The 20,214-nt window shown below is 36.9% G+C and overlaps 1 protein-coding gene across 2 annotated transcripts in view; it reads right to left on the bottom strand.

Annotated features, from left to right (window-relative positions):
- LOC135222384 (polypeptide N-acetylgalactosaminyltransferase 2-like) overlaps positions 1-20,214 on the bottom strand; it is a 285,956-nt gene that overhangs the window by 198,481 nt on the left and 67,261 nt on the right. Inside the window, exon 2 of one of the 2 annotated variants that reach the window (XM_064260474.1) lies at positions 18,939-18,977. The exons of the other annotated variant lie outside the window; for it this stretch is intronic. Coding sequence (XP_064116544.1) covers positions 18,939-18,977 — 39 coding nt within the window. The remainder of the gene's footprint in view (positions 1-18,938; positions 18,978-20,214) is intronic. 2 annotated transcript variants of the gene reach the window in all.

Consider the following 20,214-nt stretch of genomic DNA (forward strand, 5'->3'; position numbering starts at 1 on the left):
AATAACGATAGCGGCAACGATGATCAATGTACTGATATCATTAGTACTGGTGGTGAAAGGAACAGCAGTGATGGTAACTTTTCAATTGTTATCTTCATGATAAACATGTAGGGTACAAAAGATAGAATAAATTGCATCCCTATAATAAATTCATTTACATTATTGTACATACATACATATGATCATAGATACAAAGGCATTATACATGCATGTACGTAAATATGCATGATTCAAGGTGGCGATTTTGGGGAAACGTATTTCCGTGTGTATTCCCGCATGTAAAACGTAAAACATAAACAATATTTGCAAAACTATTTTGAAATATTATACCGTCAGCGAGAACAAACTGGAATTCATTCCGCCCAGTGCCGTCATATTTAGCCCGCATAATTTCTTCTATTCTATGTTTCGCTTTCTAAGTTACGCGGAACTTTCCCCTTTGTATCAGGAAATAACTCCAGCATGAATGTACTGAAATCGGACTTCAAAGTATTAAAATATATACTATATTGCTTGTATGGTGATTTGACGTTGCATGGAACCATTGGTTATTCAGCAACGGAACCAACGGCTTTACGTGACTTCCGAACCACGTCGAGAGTGAACTTCTACCACCAGAAATACAAATCTCTCACACCTCAATGGAATGCCCGAGAATCGGACTCACGGCCAACGACGTGGCACGCCAAAACCATACCGACCACGCCACTGAGGCGTTAGCACTCGTTTTAAGGATTCGCTTTAGTTAAAACAATGAAATTCCTTGGGAATAAAGAGAAACGAGTAAAAAATGTACTCGCGTTTTCTGTACAGCCTATAATCAAAGGCCACCGAAAATAGATCTTTCTTTCGGTGGCCTAATCATAATGCTGTGTGAGACAAGGCCCGTGAAACTTTCAGCCACAGCCCGGTCGTGGCCTGTCCTATAGAGTTGCCAAAGGTACGGTCTTGACTAACTTCAATCTTAAGATAAATAAAAACTACCGAGGCTAGAGGGCGGCAATTTGGTATGTTTGATGACTGGAGGGTGGATGATCAACAGACCAATTTGCAGCTCTCTAGCCTCTGTAGTTTTCAAGATCTGAGTGCAGACATAAAAACTGCGGACATAAATTGCAGACAACAAACTGCAGGCGGACAGACAAAACCAACTCAATAGTTTTCTTTCACAGAAAACCTGGTCACTTTACAGTTCTTACTAAAACGGAATTTAGTCGTGTTGGAAAGTATCTGAAATAATAATCATAATAGAAAACGAAAATAAAACAATCCTCTAAAGACAATTATGTGAACTACTTACAAACCAGAGGGATAGATAGATATAGACAGAAAAATATAGATATATTTAGATAGATAGATTAGTCTCGTATCAGCAGCATCTGATTTCACTTATTAATGTCAGATAGACAGATAGATAGATTAGTTACATCTGGCATCTCTGGTTTATAAAAACACGAGCTCCCAGGTGTAACAATTCTCTAAATATTACTTAATGTGTACACCCCCACCCCTCAAGTAACGTTTGAGAATGTACACTAAACTTAAACTAAAACCAGGCTGGATTTATATGTTCACATGAACCTGAAAAGTCATAATGGAGGACTTCTAAGCAGGAACTGCACATGGATTCTATAGAGTTTCATTAGTAAATCCTGACATTTTTAGACCTGAAATTTCGAATAGTGGAAATTAAAGAAACATTCTATACAGGATTTTGTATATTGGGAATTGCATACACATTCACACGTGAATGTATGTATATATATATATATATATATATATATATATATATATATATATATATATATATATATATATATATATATATATACACATACAGTCCCTGGGTTACAGCAGGGGTTCCGTTCTTGAGACGCATTGTAACCCGAAAATCGCCGTAAGCCGGAACATCACCAAAAATCCTAAGAAAACCTTACTTTTAATGCTTTGGGTGCATTGAAAACTATGCAAACTGCATTATTATTGCATTTTGCATAAAAAAACCTTCAAATATTGATTATTTTGTATTTTTGGTGTCATATTTCTTCTGCCAGATGAGCACTGTAGGTGTCGTAACCCTGGAAATAATTTCTGATGAATATAATTGAAAAATGCCTTAACCTCGGAAGGTCGTAAGCTGAACCCGTTGTAACCCAGGGACTGCCTGTATACATATACATATATATATATATATATATATATAGATATATATATATATATATATATATATATATATATATATATAGCTATATATGTAAGTGTTACATAATAACATATATGGAACGTGTGTTATTCCACATATAAATAAGCCGATGACCCAAGGGGTCACTGACGAGATACCAAGGAGTGTGATAGGGACCGATAAAAGCATGCAAGCTAAGCCTTGGCGTGTTGTATCAGCGTCCTGGTTTGCATTCGCCTGTGGTAATCAAATCCATTGTTGTGTAAAACAGATCACAGTGCTTTCGACTGAGAACATGTTGACCGATAGCCCTGAGACGACTACGTGACTTCCTCTCATATGTTCGTCTTCTATATGTTAGTATGCTGAGCTAGTTTTGCTCTCCTATGATTTTGTAAATGCATTGTAACTCAGAACTCTACTTCCTCTCCTAAATTCAAGTTCTCTGAACCACACTTCTTGCCTCTACTCAAGAGATGTAGTTTCGCAAATATATTGTTAAGTTTATCATCATGAGTTTGAAACGTCTTTGCCTTTATACCTAAAGAAGATACTGACTTAGAAATTATTGTTGCAATCGATGATACTCCGACGAGGATGGGAAGTATACAAACAGAAAGTTGCGTATAACGTCGCAGGTCTTAATAACCCACAGGGCGCCTTGTTATAAAAAGGCACAGCCCTACATATATACACATACAAGCGTAAACTTGTATGCAATTCTGGATGAGCAAAATCTCTTAGGTACTAAGAAATAATGCTACCATTGAATCTAGTCAAGATCTGAACACCTAGATTCTTAAATATTATGAAAAGAGCGCTAATTCCCGGTGGGGGAAATAATGAAGAAGGCGGCCACTGAAGTATCTCTGAAAGTCATTAATCAACGCTACACTTAGGTCGAGAGGCGATAGTATATAATTGGCCAAATCAGAAATCAATTAACAGCGCAGAAATGGAAAATAAATGACTGGCCCTGAAATGAACTGTCAAAAACAAATGATCGATTCCTGATGTGGAAAATCACATACATACCGATAATAATGGACTGAGGGCTTACAAGATTGACTTCTATATATTTCATTTTCAACTACGCAAACACACACAATCAAACAAATACTACGATATTGTATATGTATTAGAGGTATAAAAAATTCAATTTTTTAGAACATTCAATAAATTTGTTTTTCTACTAAATTTTAATACATAAATTTGTTTGAACTTGATATAAATATTAACAGATATTTCAGTCCTTTATATATTTTCACAGACAGTTGATAACCTCTTCGTATATTCATTTCAACTTCCTCTATTATATATTTCAACAGGTTAATTTGTCTTAACTTCATCGTATATTCTAATGAGATAAAATTTTAATAAACTGAATTTAGAAATAAACTCTGAAGAGAAACTAACTGCCCACTTACTCAAGATTACCTTTAAAACTCCGTTCTTGGAACTTACGACCATAAAGACAGCTTCACGTTAACTAGGGCAATCAACCAGCCGTACACATACATTGTGATGTTATCAAGGGTGATTTCCCCTTGAAAAAGTAAAGGATAACGAACCTTCGAGGAAATTCTCCCTTTTCCACAAGCGCATCGATCAGACGCAGGACTCGCGTGGACATTACGCGTTCCACTTACCTTTCCGGAGAAAAATGCGAGAAAAAATGAAAAATTAATAACAGTGGCTAGGCGGTCCACAAACACTAGGACGAGCGGCCAGAGAAATAGGTTATATATCATGAGAGCAAAGGTAATTATTTCATAAGAAATATGAATATTTTTAATCATCTTCTTTTCGAAGGAAGGCCATATTATTAGGAAGCTTGAATTTCAAGCCAATGGGCCCTATGGGTTTGTTCCATATAAATAGAGTTTATCTTCTGAATAATAATAATAATAATAATAATAATAATAATAATAATCCTTCCACAACACTATGCGTTCCCGAAAATACGTTTTATATCGGATATCGACAAAGACTTAATCGGTCGGATGAAACCAGTTCTTCAGTAAGCTCCTTCGAAACGTTACTACAAACGGTACACAACAATAAATCACCCCAACTGTAGTCATTAAAGTAGGTGTAATGCGTTATACTTCCCTCTCTTTAAGTGACCTGGACAAGGGGGCCATATTTTCGGCTGACTTTACTTGTTTAAAATAGCGGGGTATGACTGCTATAACTCAAAATTAATTTCACGAAGTCTCGTGAGAAGCGCCACAAAGTTCAGCAGGAAGTTATGCCAAGTACTCTGACTGGAAAGTGTCACAAAATGTGAGGCTTTGTGAGATGTTGTCAAAGTGTCTAATACTGCATAACGTGTAGAGTTCTAGATAAGGATAAACACCATAAAGTTTATCAATGTTTATACAGAAGTCCAATAAGTAAACTTTATACATCGCGAAGACTAACATGTCACTCCATAAAAAATAAGACCTTTTGTGTTTACATCAGTGAAAACTAATATGTAACAATAAAATTATTATTATTATTATTATCATTTTTTTTTTTTGCTCTATCACAGTCCTCCAATTCGACTGGGTGGTATTTATAGTGTGGGGTTCCGGGTTGCATCCTGCCTCCTTTAGGAGTCCATCACTTTTCTTACTATGTGTGCCGTTTCTAGGATCACACTCTTCTGCATGAGTCCTGGAGCTACTTCAGCCTCTAGTTTTTCTAGATTCCTTTTCAGGGATCTTGGGATCGTGCCTAGTGCTCCTATGATTATGGGTACGATTTCCACTGGCATATCCCATATCCTTCTTATTTCTATTTTCAGATCTTGATACTTATCCATTTTTTCCCTCTCTTTCTCTTCAACTCTGGTGTCCCATGGTATTGCGACATCAATGAGTGATACTTTCTTCTTGACTTTGTCAATCAACGTCACGTCTGGTCTTTTTGCACGTATCACCCTATCCGTTCTGATACCATAGTCCCAGAGGATCTTTGCCTGATCGTTTTCTATCACTCCTTCAGGTTGGTGCTCGTACCACTTATTACTGCAAGGTAGCTGATGTTTCTTGCACAGGCTCCAGTGGAGGGCTTTTGCCACTGAATCGTGCCTCTTTTTGTACTGGTTCTGTGCAAGTGCCGGGCATTCATTTGCTATGTGGTTTATGGTTTCATTTTTCGTATTGCACTTCCTACATATGGGAGATATGTTATTTCCGTCTATCGTTCTTTGAACATACCTGGTTCTTAGGGCCTGATCTTGTGCCGCTGTTATCATTCCTTCAGTTTCCTTCTTTAGCTCTCCCCTCTGTAGCCATTGCCAATTGTCATCGCTGGCTAGTTCTTTAGTCTGTCTCATGTATTGTCCGTGCATTGGTTTGTTGTGCCAGTCCTCTGTTCTGTCTGTCTTTCTCCTGTCTCTGTATATTTCTGGGTCTTCATCTACTTTTATCAGTCCTTCTTCCCATGCACTCTTGATCCACTTGTCTTCACTGGTTTTCAGATATTGCCCCAGTGCTCTGTTCTCGATGTTGACGCAGTCCTCTATGCTTAGTAGTCCCCTCCCTCCTTCCTTTCGTGTTATGTATAATCTGTCCGTATTTGCCTTTGGGTGTAGTGCTTTGTGTATTGTCATATGTTTCCTGGTTTTCTGATCTATGCTGCGGAGTTCTGCCTTCGTCCATTCCACTATTCCTGCGCTGTATCTGATTACTGGCACTGCCCATGTGTTTATGGCTTTTATCATATTTCCGGCGTTGAGTTTTGACTTGAGTATCGCCTTGAGTCTCTGCATATATTCTTTCCTGATCGTGTCCTTCATCTCTTGGTGTTTTATATCCCTTATTATTATTATTATTATTATTATTATTATTATTATTATTATTATTAGTATCCGTTCTAATCGAGCGTTTTGTAGCAAGAGTTTATCTGTTCGATTCATAAATATTTCAAGTTGCAAATAATGACTCTCACATGGTTCGTAATTGTCGTGGAACAAAGACCATCTGGGTGTCATCACTTCGTCAGTGTTTACGAAAATTAGCGTCAATCTGTTCGTATAATTTCCATCGTTGTTAAGAGTAATATTTATTTTATTCCAGGATAATTACCAAGCATTCGGGAGCTATTACTGGCGACTTGAAATTAATGGTAATCAAACAAATAAACTCCTGGTACACAAAGCTAAATGGACCGAAAATACGATGTTTCATAACTTTTCTTTCAACACTCAGTAAAAACATCCTCCAAAGATACCTTACAAAAGAGAGAAAATAGAACAGAATCATCAGTCAGGGTAGGACCATTCAAAGAATGACATAAACAGTCCAAAAAATTCTATTACCCAGAGCACTTATTGCATAAAAAAAACTAACATAAATAAATGTAATTGTTTGTTTGTATGGTGTTTTTACGTTGCATGGAACCACTGGTTATTCAGCAACGGGACCAACGGCTTTACGTGACTTCCGAACCACGTCGAGAGTGAACTTCTGTCACCAGAAATACACATCGCTGACTCTTCGGTGGAATGCCCGAGAATCGAACTCGCGGCCACCGAGGTGGTACGCCAACACCATACCGACCACGCCACTGAGGCACTTAAATAAATGTAATCTACTTTTTTTTATACATTTTTTCAAAGAAACTTGATCAAATAAGGACCTTTCTGCGGCGTCGAAATAAATAAGAGACTGGCCCTTACAGAGAACGACGATGGCCAGTCGGCCAATGAGGGCAGCTGAGGAAGCAAGCAGCAGCTCTGTCAATCGTAATTCAAAAGGTTATAACTGTTATTACACAGTCAACAACTAAACAACAGGTTCTCCTGGGTGGGTGTGTCTATTCGCGAGATCACAAGTGATATAAAGCGTGTCAACAGCAGAGATGGAGACTATTAATTTTACTATGAAGATGCGTTACAATTTACAACTGTCATCCTTGTGAGTCAAAGGGGTTTTAACGCTGACGTAGATACGCAGGAGTAATAGACCTAGTAGTAATAGTAGTAATAATAATAATAAAAAAAAATACAGTAGCATGAGTCATGAAATTGAGCAACAAATCAACAGCTTTTCAAGTAGTCTATGATGGGTACATATACTATTTACAAATCAATCTCTACAGAGAGCTTTTGGGAATCTGTTCGATTCCCGATGCTTAATTGTAGATTTGTTTAATAATAATAATAATAATAATAATAATAATAATAATAGGGCATGGTTACACATTCGTGAACGAATCAGTAACCTTTCTACGTCCTCAAAAGTTCAAGCGGAGATGAAATACATTGCTACCCTAATATACAATTATCCTTTTATTTTAACGATTTGCTAATATTTTTATCCGTTTATCTTTTAATTCATTAAATTATCTCATGTTATTTTCTGGTAACCAACCTCTTCTTTCTGTATTTCCACATCATCAGTTAATTTTTTTTTAAATGAACGTCATATTCTTTGAAAGCTTGTAATTCAAGTCAATGGCCCTTTGTAGGCTTGTTCTATGTGAAGAGGAAGTTATCTTCTGAATAATAATAATAATAATAATAATAATAATAATAATAATAATAATAATAATAATAATAATATTCAGTGGCAAAAGACCTCCACTGGAGCCTGTGCAAGAAATATCAGCTACCTTGCAGTAATAAGTGGTACGAGCACCAACCTGAAGGAGTGATAGAAAACGATCAGGCAAAGATCCTCTGGGACTATGGTATCAGAACAGCTAGGGTGATACGTGCAAAAAGACCAGACGTGACGTTGATTGACAAAGTCAAGAAGAAAGTATCACTCATTGATGTCGCAATACCATGGGACACCAGTTGAAGAGAAAGAGAGGGAAAAAATGTTTAAGTATCAAGATCTGAAAATAGAAATAAGAAGGATATGGGATATGCCAGTGGAAATCGTACCCATAATCATAGGAGCACTAGGCACGATCCCAAGATCCCTGAAAAGGAATCTAGAAAAACTAGAGGCTGAAGTAGCTCCAGGACTTGCAGAAGAGTGTGATCCTAGAAACGGCGCACATATTAAGAAAAGTGATGGACTCCTAAGGAGGCAGGATGCAACCCGGAACCCCACACTATAAATACCACCCAGTCGAATTGGAGGACTGTGATAGAGGAAAAAAAATAATAATGGGAAAGTAAATCCACAGTTGCATGCCTGTTAGATTTCGTTTTTTTTAAATATACAAAATCAAGAAGCATACTATTGTGGACTTACTTTTCAATTTTATTGACTCATGTTATTATGAGTTTTCTTTAATAATAATAATAATAATAATAATAATAATAATAATAATAATAATCATAACAACAACATGACCAAGAAAAACAGAATAATAGGGAACTGTTACTAAGAAAAGGAACCTGCAAAAGGGGAAAAAAATCTACAAGGAGGTAACCACTAACGACAACCGAAAATGCTGCGTTGAGGAATTGCGTGTTATCATTCGAAGGGTAGGGGGACCAATAGCCAGTAAAGCAGCAGCAACAGCAGCAGCAACCACGAAGGATACTAATAAATAAGCGACTAATGACGCGGTCGACATTGCTAATCGCTGGAGACGCGAATGACAAACGCTGCTAAAAATACACTGAAGGGGGAAGTTCATGAGTTATTTTACGCAAGTTTTTTCTTTTTTTCTTTCTTTTTTTCAATGACCTTGTCGCATGTAGTGTCCAATTATGAGGTAAAAACAGTACAAAAACACATTCCATAGCTTTCCACTGAGTTTCTAGGCCATGCTTTTTGAATAACAGTGACACATAACCCAACATAAAGGCATCATTAGCTTGTGTTCTGTTTTAACATTCTTTGTACGTTTTGTTACACTTAGAATGAAACTGTTTCAGTTTTTACTTTACTATTCCATGTTCGGCATTCCTTTTACTTCGTCTCATCTTCGTTTTCGCTTCTCATTCAATTATATAATTATCAGCAATTCAGTTTTATGCGTTTTTATCTATCCTTTACACTGTTCAACCAAAAGTCAGAATGCAACAAGCCTAAGTGAAAATTGGCTCCAAACGTCAAAGCATTTTAGTCTCTGTATCATCATCATCGTAATAATAATAGCACTTTATTTCAGTTCTTGGCCATATACGTACACTTTACACACACATAAAAAGTTAAGTATATCTTAGTTTTACCAGACCATTGAGCTGATTAACATCTCTCCTAGGGCTGGCCCGAAGGATTAGATATTTTTACGTGACTAGGAACCAATTGGTTACCTAGCAACGGGACCTACAGCTTATTGTGGGATCCGAACCCCACTGTATCGAGAAATGAATTTCTGTCACCAGAAATAAATCTCTCTGGTTCCGCGTTGGCCGAGCCAAGAATTGAACTTCGGAACACACACATGAAAACTAACTATGCTCTTAGTTAACAATTTCCTGGTTGTTCCATTCAACTGCCTGCTTTCCTTGTGCTGAGGTAATTTCTAACACCTAAACTCATTCGTGTAGTCCTTATTCACACACTCTCACGGCATTCTGCCTTCGTTCTACCAATGAACATCGCAGTTCACTGCGGAAATGGACTGTGACAAACACTATCAAGCAGCAAGACAACGGTATTTGGGATGACGGGATCAACCAGCTAATAAGAAGAGAGTCCATCTTGTTGGCCCTGCTTGGCCAATTAACTTTAAAGTAACACCGGCCAAAAACTGGGCATATCCCAACCAATTTACTATCAAGCAACAAGAAGCAACAATGTAGCCCACACCATGCCCATGCCCTCTCATACAGCTACTGCAACGACAATTCTTGAAGTCAGCACAACAACTACAACGAGAATGACTACTGTCAGTCACAGCTGAGTCCTGCCAGTGCCCGAGATCCCTGTCAGTTGCAAGAGAGAAGTCCTCCTGTCCTTTTTTGTGGAGCGCAAGGCTGTTAGTACTTAGTAGTGCCATCCATGTTGACTTTTGAGGTGCTCATCAACGATTCATAGGATCCAATGATGACATATCGTAGGTTGTGAATTATATCCTAAAAGAGGAATCCTGGTAACAATGGTTTGGTTTGGTTTGTATGGTGTTTTGACGTTGCATGGAACCACTGGTTATTCAGCAACGGGACCAACGGCTTTACGTGACTTCCGAACCACGTCGAGAGTGAACTTCTATCACCAGAAATACACATCTCTCACACCTCAATGGAATGACCGAGAATCGAACTCGCGGCCACCGAGGTGGCAGGCCAAGACCATACCAATCACCCCACTGAGGCGCTGGTAACAGAAGCATCATCAGCCATACAGAAGAGTTGAGAAGAATGAGGTGGTGTTCGTCATAACATTACTTCAGGTAGTTGTTGTCTTCTCAGTAAAGTTCATCATTTCTGGAAGACGCTCCACATCCACTAAAAACTTCACTTTGTAATAGTTCCAACAAATCTCATGACTTGGTTAGGAACTATTGAATTGAACTGAAAATAGAACTTAGGCCAAAGGACAAGCACTGGGACCTAAGAGGTCATCCAGCGCTGGAACGGAAATTGATAGTATAAGATTACAAAGGTGTAACAGGAGGAAAACGTGGCAGTTCCACTCGGAATCTATTGTTGGCAGAGGGTGGAAAGTAAGATGGAAGAAAGAGATTGGGAAAGGAGATACAGGAAAAGGAACGAAAGGGGTTGCAGCTGGGGGCCGAAGGCACCCTGCAAAGAACCTTGAGTAATGCCTACAGTGCACCGCACGGTGTGCACTGTCGGCACAACCCTCCTACGGAAGGTTAGAAACTATTGTAATTTAGGCTGGTTGTAGTAGCGTTCTTGATCATGGTTTGCATGATGAGTAAAAGTTGTTTTAAATTCTAACCGCTACTCAGTATGAAATGGAACAATCTCGCCGAAAGGACTGATATTTATGTATGTCTATATTTTGGAGACGGATGGTTATCTTTTCTCTTTCTTTATCATACTGCCGCCCACAGGTGACTATTATCTATTGTAGTTTTTGTAAGCCTTATATAATTATGCATAACAGCACAAGCAAGTGAGACACAGCGCCTTAAGCTTGGCAAGTGTGACAAAACATAAAATAGAGTTCGAAAACCTGAAATTAAGTGCTATAATAACTGCGTATCAAAAATTATAGACCGTGAAGATTTAGAATTCTGCACCAATTGAAAAACAGCACATGATCACAGCAAAATTGCCCGGAAGATTTTGATAAAATAAGTGGCCAAGAAAGGCGACCACTGAAAAAAATCATATTAATAAAATAACGGGTACATTAAGCATATGTGCATGTCACGGCTCAAGAAAAGATTTATACTGAAAGGTCTTGAGAATACAGGGCTGAATTAATTATAACATTATTGGTCAAAGAACTGATTCACTCAGGCGATGCAATTTGCATTATTTTCCACTTGCAAGTTTCATTTTGATTTACACGAACTACACCCTGGAAAGAGTTTTAAAAGATGACAAACTTTCTAAATACCAGCTTTGCCCGTCTTTCATTCTTTCAGCCAGATTCTGAGGTGCCAGAAAAGCCTGAAACACGCATTCTTGTATTCCTTCTCTCACAGGATCTGTATTTCCCGTCAACGTGTGTGTGTGTGTGTGTATATATATATATATATATATATATATATATATATATATATATATATATATATATATATAACCACCGTCCTACTGGACGGTGGTTCGATCCCATGGGGGTACGAAATTTTTATCAACTAAAAATTCCCCTCGGTACATATTTGAAAATATATCAATTCCGAGGTAGAGCGAATTAGATATTAAAGGACATTTGTAGCTCGAATGATTTATATGAATCACGGTGATGTGATAAAATATTCAATATATATATATCCATATATATATAGATATTATAATATAATATATTATATATAATTATATAATATTATATATACACACACAAATATACATACATAAATCAATTAGGGGGAGGGGGGCCGGATGACAAGACACATCTTTCCCTTGATCGTCGCCACAGTTATGAAGCACCTACCATTCGTTAGCAGGAGAAACAGGTAATTACGCCTCCATTAACTGGTCCTGCCAATCAGAACGAGGGACAGGTTGACCCAAACTCTGAGAAGATTGGCAAGTCATTCGAAGGAGAGCTCTGCCCCAAGGAAATCAAATCCCTTGAAGGAGGAAGAACCAGGAGACAGTTCAGTCACGTTATGAAAAAAAAAATAAATAAATAAATACAGGAGTCTTCATCGTATCAGGAGACCAAGGGTGCTATCCACTCTTGTCACGTCTCGCTTCTACTGAAGTTACTAATACTCACGCTGTTCCACTGTGACCCCTTTGCAGTCGTGTCATAATGGCACTAGTATACCCCACCAAGTGGGAGGCTGAGACACCTGATGAACTGAGCAACACGTAGTAGAATGTGCAGCAACGTTGCCATTTTTTCTTTACAACATTGGCTTTTAACAGTGATGCCATATGCAGTTCTTTTGATTTAAATGGTTAGAATGCGGAAAATTTAATGGTTAGAATGCGTATTTTCCGATGTAGAATTATTTTCCGTGACGTAAAAAAACTAAACTTCACTAGCTTAGCATAAAGTATTTTTGACGAAGAAAAATAAAGGATGTCAATCAATCCATTTATAGAAATAGGCAGGATATGTTTTATAACTTTATTTTCATAATAAAGCACAATAAGGCAAAGTGAAGAATTTTATTCCTCAGTGCCGTGGCTTGTGGTCGGAAAAGCCACGGAGAGTTGCTAGATGTCACCAGAAAGCCACACTAGTACACGAAATTCCTCAAAACGGCAACCCTGATGTGCAGAAGTCCTACCTAAGACTAGAAAGACAGGGACTAATTTTACTTTTTCTGGAGGGGCGGCATGTATGAAAAGTCTCTAGGTTTATCTAAGTGGTACCTGTCAATCATCTCTTACTAACCTCCAGACACGCCAAGGTCTTAGAAGACTTCAAGTAATATCATAATTGTCTGGAATATATCACGAACAATGCATGAAAGCTGTCGTTCTACAATGCTTATCTGGATGTTGGTATGTAGTCGAATTAATTGTCTGTCAATAGTGACTGCTTGCCAAGCACCTTCTTTATTCACTAGTTTATCTAATTTATGTCCCTGCCTCTCAAAGCCTCAGTTCTGCAACTGGCATTTGACTATGAATTTTTATTTATATATCTAGGTGATGGTTCAAGATTTTCCAGGTCTACACTGCCTAGAGAACAGTAGGTTTGGGATTTCGTAAATTTTGGCGTCCCATCCAAGCACTTAAACAAATTGTTGTTCTTTAACAACTGCATGCACATTACCAAACACTGTGATCTGTCACAAATCTAGTTCTTGCTTTCGATACGTGGAGCAAATAGTGTTCACTATCTTTTTTTACAACCAAAAAAAAAACAAAACTCCAAGTACCAAATTATTGTAGCAATATGCTTAAACAGTGAAACAACGGTGCAATACAAACTGAAAACCATAAACATGAAATGGAAATAGAGACCTGAGCTGTCTAATTCTATATTACTGAAATATGGAAAAATAACATATTTAGGTATTAGTTAATAAGCGTTACCCATGTGAATCACATCCTTTCTGAAGTAGTACAGATGACCTCTATCTCCTAACTCTACATTTATTCTTCCTCGGATGATTTTATTGTTCCATTTCATTTTCAAGCACAGACTTTTGCTCATTTATTTTCCGGCGAATGTATGATCGTGTTATTTCTTGATGTCATTCATTTTGCTTGGTGCATTGCTTTTTTTTTCTCCTTCTATTGTTGCTCCAAGCACTGTGCCGAAGTCACAGTTCAAATATTTGCTCTCTGATACGACACTGCAAATATTTGCATTCATTCAACACCCCCTGATTAACTTAGATTTCCTTCTCTTTCTCATTTTCATTTCTATATTAAAGTGAGTTTTTGGAACCTCAGTTATAAGATACCTTTTGTTATATACACTAATAGTATATATATATATATATATATATATATATATATATATGTATATATATACATATATATATACATATATATATATATATATATATATATATATATATATATATATATATATATATATATATATATGTATGTACACAATCACACAAACCATGCATAGGAGGATAAAATAATAAAATCCACAAGTAATATAGCAAGAAGAACCACAAAGAGGAAAATAAGTTCGGACGAAATAAGGCTGAAAATGAAATTCCGATGGAGAGGAAAATGAAAGAAAAAAAAAATGGCGTAAAAAGGACAGAAAAATTGCACAACCTACTTCGAACAAACTTTCCCTTTTAGGGTCACCTCATTTTCCCCGACAAAGACTGACGAAGAGGCGTTGGGGATGGGGGAAGGGAGGGGGGATGAGGAGGAGAGCGTCTCTGGAACGGAGGGGGAAAGGGAGATGGAGGGAAATAGCATCAGAGTGACGCAGGGGGAGGGGGAAAGAAGAAAAGGGAGAGTGAAACAGCATCACAGAGTGACGGAGAAGAAAGGGGGATTGGGCAGGGGAAAGCATTTCTGAAGGGAGGGAGGGAGGGAGGGAGGAGGGTGGGAAAGAAATAGCTTCAGAGGGGAAAGGAGGAGAGGTAGGGGGGAGGGATATCACTCTGAATGCCTTCCATACTAAAACCACTTGCAAAACTCAGAGCGATGTCGTCTGCCTTTCTTCAGAATCCCCGGCATACAGCGAATCTAATCTGGAAGGTCAGAGGGATTTGCCTCTCTATTTCCTCCGCCCTCCCACCTCCCTGCGCTCTCTCTCTCTCTATCCCCCCCACCTTCCCCTCCGCTGATTTTATGGCAGTTGTTGGGCTTGAGTGAAAAAGTCGAAAATGAGGCACATTCATTAGGTATGCATGACACGGGAATACGAGGCATACATACATAGTACACATACACACACACAAAGAGAGAGAGAGAGCATACTTTTTATATACATGAATGCAATCGCATTCAAGAGAGAGTATTACAATTTTTAAGAAATATAGAGAAACGTTATTTAAATACATGACCACAGAACGATGTGAAAGGTATAAAAATATTATGTTAATACTAGTCCTCTAGACTGAGATCACTCCTGTGGGGGGAGGGGGGGGGGGGGTTCTTAACTAATTGAGGCCCTCCCCTGTGAGGAATTTTACGCTATTTGTCGGATTTCTTGAGGATATAAAGCAGACTTGGGTACAAGACATCAGGCATCAGTTTAAGGACTGTGGTAAACGTAAGGCGAAGATATTTATTTCAGTGGTTTGTTGTTGTTGACAGACTTTATATCAAAACTATTTTTTTTATGTAAACATATCTATAGCATTCGTCCCTACTCTGATTGCTACTTAGTTTCATTGATTTCAGTCAAGCACAATGAGGAAGCCCGTCCAAGTTTCCAACTGTAAAGCAATGAAGTACGCTCCGTAGTAGAGCCATATGGCCATAGTTACGTAGAGAGAGAGAGAGAGAGAGAGAGAGAGAGATATTCAACTCTGCCAATTAAATGTATCATCTTGAACGAATAAATCTTAATTATTAGTGACACAGATGACTGGTATCAATCCACTTTACGACATTTAATTAATGAGCTATGACGAGCGCATGAAGTCTGATATTCTCATTTCTTCCGTGTGTGTGTGTGTGTGTGTGTGTGTGTGTGTGTGTGTGTGTGAAAGTCAGTCGTCCATGATGTTTACTTCCACGAGCAGCTGATTCTCAACATCAACCTAATAAAAACTGCTCATTCAGCGCTTCAAAGATCAGTGACACCTGTAGTGGCATCTTTCAGCTTTGAAAACGCCATCAGATTTGCTGCTGCTTCAGCCTCGGGCGAATTTGTGGGTAAGGCAAAACGAAATCTAAGTACACTGCCTTTCACTGATACGTAAACGAGCCAGGAAGAAGAAAAAAATTCAACAGCTTATCGAGGAATAAACAAACTTCAGTATTAAGTTTCGAAAACGAGAATCAATGAACAGCCATGATCATCTGGCAAGAGTGGCTTCAACATCAAAATAATGCCTCTCAAAACGATACAACTACTCCTCAAGAACAATACCGAATAAATGCAGCAAATTTCGGATAATAATAATATATAAAACCTGAACGTGGAATTAATACTCAAAAGTAACTAACCACTTACCAAATGCATCATCATAAACGATTTAATGTCAGCTTTTTCCTACTTCACTTACTTCTTGATCACCTTTGGACCTAATATGTCTTCATGTATTTCCTTTTTCCTTGAATTCCAGGGTCTTCATCTGGGTCCTCAAACTTTTATACCTATTCCTTTCCTCATCAACAGTTCCTCATCCCTTCTCATCTACCTATGAGACCTCAGTCCACTGACCAGCTTTTGAACACCTCATCTTCCTGTCAATTCCTAATTCATAATACGAGCTTTCCACCGTACTCTGGGGATGAATCTTACCATTCTACGGTTACATCTTTTCCAGAATCTCGTCTAATATACTTGTCAGTGCCTGTTTTTGATAAACAGAGTAGTAGAGGCCTTTTATACCCAGCAGAAGGCTAATGGGAATCTTTTACTTACCAGTAGCCTACCTGTCCATTTCATCCATGCTGCAACTACTCTTCCTTGTAGTTTTCTCAACTCCTGATTCAGTCCATGCTCTAACTTATCTAAGACCTAAATATCACAAAAGAGTTCTCAGCTTACCTATCCTTTCAATTTGCTCTTGTAATGCGTTCCGGGAACCGAAAATCTCTACTCCATATTTATTTTTGTAACCCTGAATATCTCTAGTAGCAACGTCTTCTATATTTGGTACACAGTGCAGAGATCAACGCCTTCCCTTTCCACCAAAACACATGGCCACTTTCCTTATCATAAGCTCCCTTTTGCTTCCTTTCCAGCCAATACAACCATCTCCATCACTTCACCCACGGATCTGCTTTTAACACTACATCATCTGCTCATCTGCATAAATCAACTCCCAGATACAGACTTTTGTCTCCTCCCCTTTAGAGATTCTTCCTATAACATGACAAATGCCAAAGGACCCACGGTTAATCCTTGAAGGGCACACCCATCTGTCAAACTCGTCAAATTTAATTTTCACATATAGAAAAAATGGAAAAGAAATTAAAATAATTGCATCATATATATTGAAAACTAACAAAAGGCATAGCATATCTTGCCAATGCCTTGATAACTTGCAAAAATAATCGTCAACATTGCCATTTAATATTCTCTCTCCTCTCTCTCTCTCTCTCTCTCTCTCTCTGATAAGTAGATGATTTGGTGTGTTTCTGAACACACTTTTCTTCCGGGCTGTTCCACGAGCAACTGCTTTGCTAAGGCAAGGCCAGCTTATTCTATACAACAACGTCGTTTCCTTGTATTTGCAGCTGGGTGAACTTGTAGGTGGTAGATCGAGAGCGAACCACAGAGCTAGCATACGCGAGCTGAGCACTGCAGCACTCAGTCACGACGACCACTATTATATATATATATATATATATATATATATATATTATATACATATTATATACATGAGAGCATATACATATGTATATATATATATATATATATATATATATATATATATATACATATATAAAATATATGTATGGATGCATATATATATATATATATATATATATATATATATATATATATTATATATCAGTTAATACATAATCTATATTTACAATTTGCCTATGCATGTATGCATAAAACATACACAGACATACATGTCATGAACATTGTTAACATGCTACTTGCCTCTGCAACAGAATAACAAAGCCTTAAATTTGAAGAAAAAAAAATCAAAGATTCAGGAATCAAGAATTGGCATTCCAGTTAAAAGCCTGAAGACATGCAGTGACCTTTTTGTAACATGCAGATATTTTCTGTGTAAGGAACAGGAAAATATCTAATGGGTAATTATGAACAGATGATTCCAGTAATAAAAACAGAAGCCAGAATAAACGTTACGAAAGACTGTAATTGTGGAGGAATCTTCATAAAAAGCGACATGACTATAAGGAAGTAATTCGTCGATTAATAAACGTAATGGCAGTGAATACTTACTTTATTTTTTTGTGCTGCAAATAGGAAAAGGTTTTTTTTTTATCATTACAACTCAGTTAGCAACCAATACTATCAACGATGCTATTATTTCTGCTATCGTTAGAACTATAATTGCTACCATAACACTCAGCTAAGCTAGTTGGAACACCACCATCATCAAAATAATGCAAATCAGATACACACACAACACCAACTACATTTAAGTGGGAACTAAAAAACATTCAAAGCCAAACACAAACAAAACAAAACAAAAACAACAACAAAGTTGGAATTAGCAAGGACATCAACAACTAATACAATGCAAAAAAAAAAAACATACATAAAGAGGGAATAATCTTATTCAAGTGATTCAGTTAAGGTAACAAAGAGCAATTGACAGTCAACAAGAACCATGTCGGAAAAAAATAGAGGTTAGAAGTTATCAAAACACTAAATGAAAAAATTGTATAGACTGTGAAAGGTGGTAAAAATATATACAGTATATATACGCTGCATATGTATATATAAATATACAACTATATACATAATCATGTATATCTATACACATTATGTATATAAATGCACGTGTGTATATGCTTATATATCTATATACATATGCATATTATATATGTATATAAATATATATAATATACATATAATATATATACAGATATACATATATATACATACATATACATATTTCATTATTTATATATATATACAATCATACATGTGTATATATACACACGCGTTGTATTGCTCACCGGTATGTACTGAGCAGTTGCTCTGCTTCTTAGCGGCTTCTGGGGAACGAGATAAATTCTTGCATTAGACATCAGGGCAATCGATATCAGGAATTGGGGGGGGGGGGGGGTTGATTGGGGTGGGGATGGGGGAGAGAGAGGCATATTCAGGAAGGGAAAAGTCTAGAAGATTTCACGATGTGGGGGGGGGGGGGAGAACTAAAGGAAAAGGAAAAATATAGTTTTATCAGTTTTCTGAGCTTTACTTTATGTGGTTATTACTTTTTTCCAGCTTTACTTTATGTAATTATTACTTTTCTCCAGCTTTACTTTATGTAATTATTACTTTTCTCCAGCTTTACTTTATGTAATTATTACTTTTCTCCAGCTTTACTTTATATAATTATTACTTTTCTCCAGATTTACTTTATTTGATTATTACTTTTCTCCAGCTCTAATTTATGTAATTATTACTTTTCTCCAAGATTAGTTCTTTTATGGAGTTTATAAATCATTTGTTAGAACTGAATACGTGTTCACACATTTAAATATTTATTAATTACGCTTTTTTTCAATTTTAAAAAAATTGTAGTTGCTTTTTTTTCTATGGGGAGGAGGAAGTTGACATATACTCCACTAGAACAGATTATGTTGATTTCCATTTCTGAATGCCTGGGGCGTAGCTTACATTTATTTACAGGTCAAAAATTAAAACTGCTTATATTTTTCTTATTTTTACATTACCGGCAGCTTTGTTTACAATAGCCTGTATAGTGAAAATGGATTCTCATTTTTAATTAACTTTATTTATTTGATTTATTTGGAGGTTTACAGGATATATTTTATATCTAGATACAAAAATTCAGGTCATATGTTATATTTGAGTTAACCACTCAAGTTGTCTTTTTCAGTAAATTACTATTTAAATCGGATATTTTTTATAATACACTCCCTACACAAGATACACTTGACTACATTCAACCAAATGAGAAAAAACAGCTTTAAAAATAAATATAGACATCATGGTCAAAAAGCAGAAAGGAAAACTTTGAACATATCATGTATCTAATGGGAAAAGAAAAAAAAATGCCAAAGGGAAAACGCAAACACTAAATGGCTCTTATTCTTTTCCTAATTGGTTTCCTCCGATAACCAAGAAAATACGAAAACATAATGAATCTTTCAAATAAAACATAGTGAATCCTTAATCATATCAATACAAAAATATAATTAGGCTAAAACTAAAATATATATCTATAAAAGCAAAGTGGGTGAAAAAAGGAAAAGTGAAAATAAC

The sequence above is a fragment of the Macrobrachium nipponense genome, chromosome 20 (genome assembly GCF_015104395.2).
Source record: "Macrobrachium nipponense isolate FS-2020 chromosome 20, ASM1510439v2, whole genome shotgun sequence".
Classification (NCBI taxonomy): Eukaryota; Metazoa; Arthropoda; class Malacostraca; order Decapoda; family Palaemonidae; genus Macrobrachium; species Macrobrachium nipponense.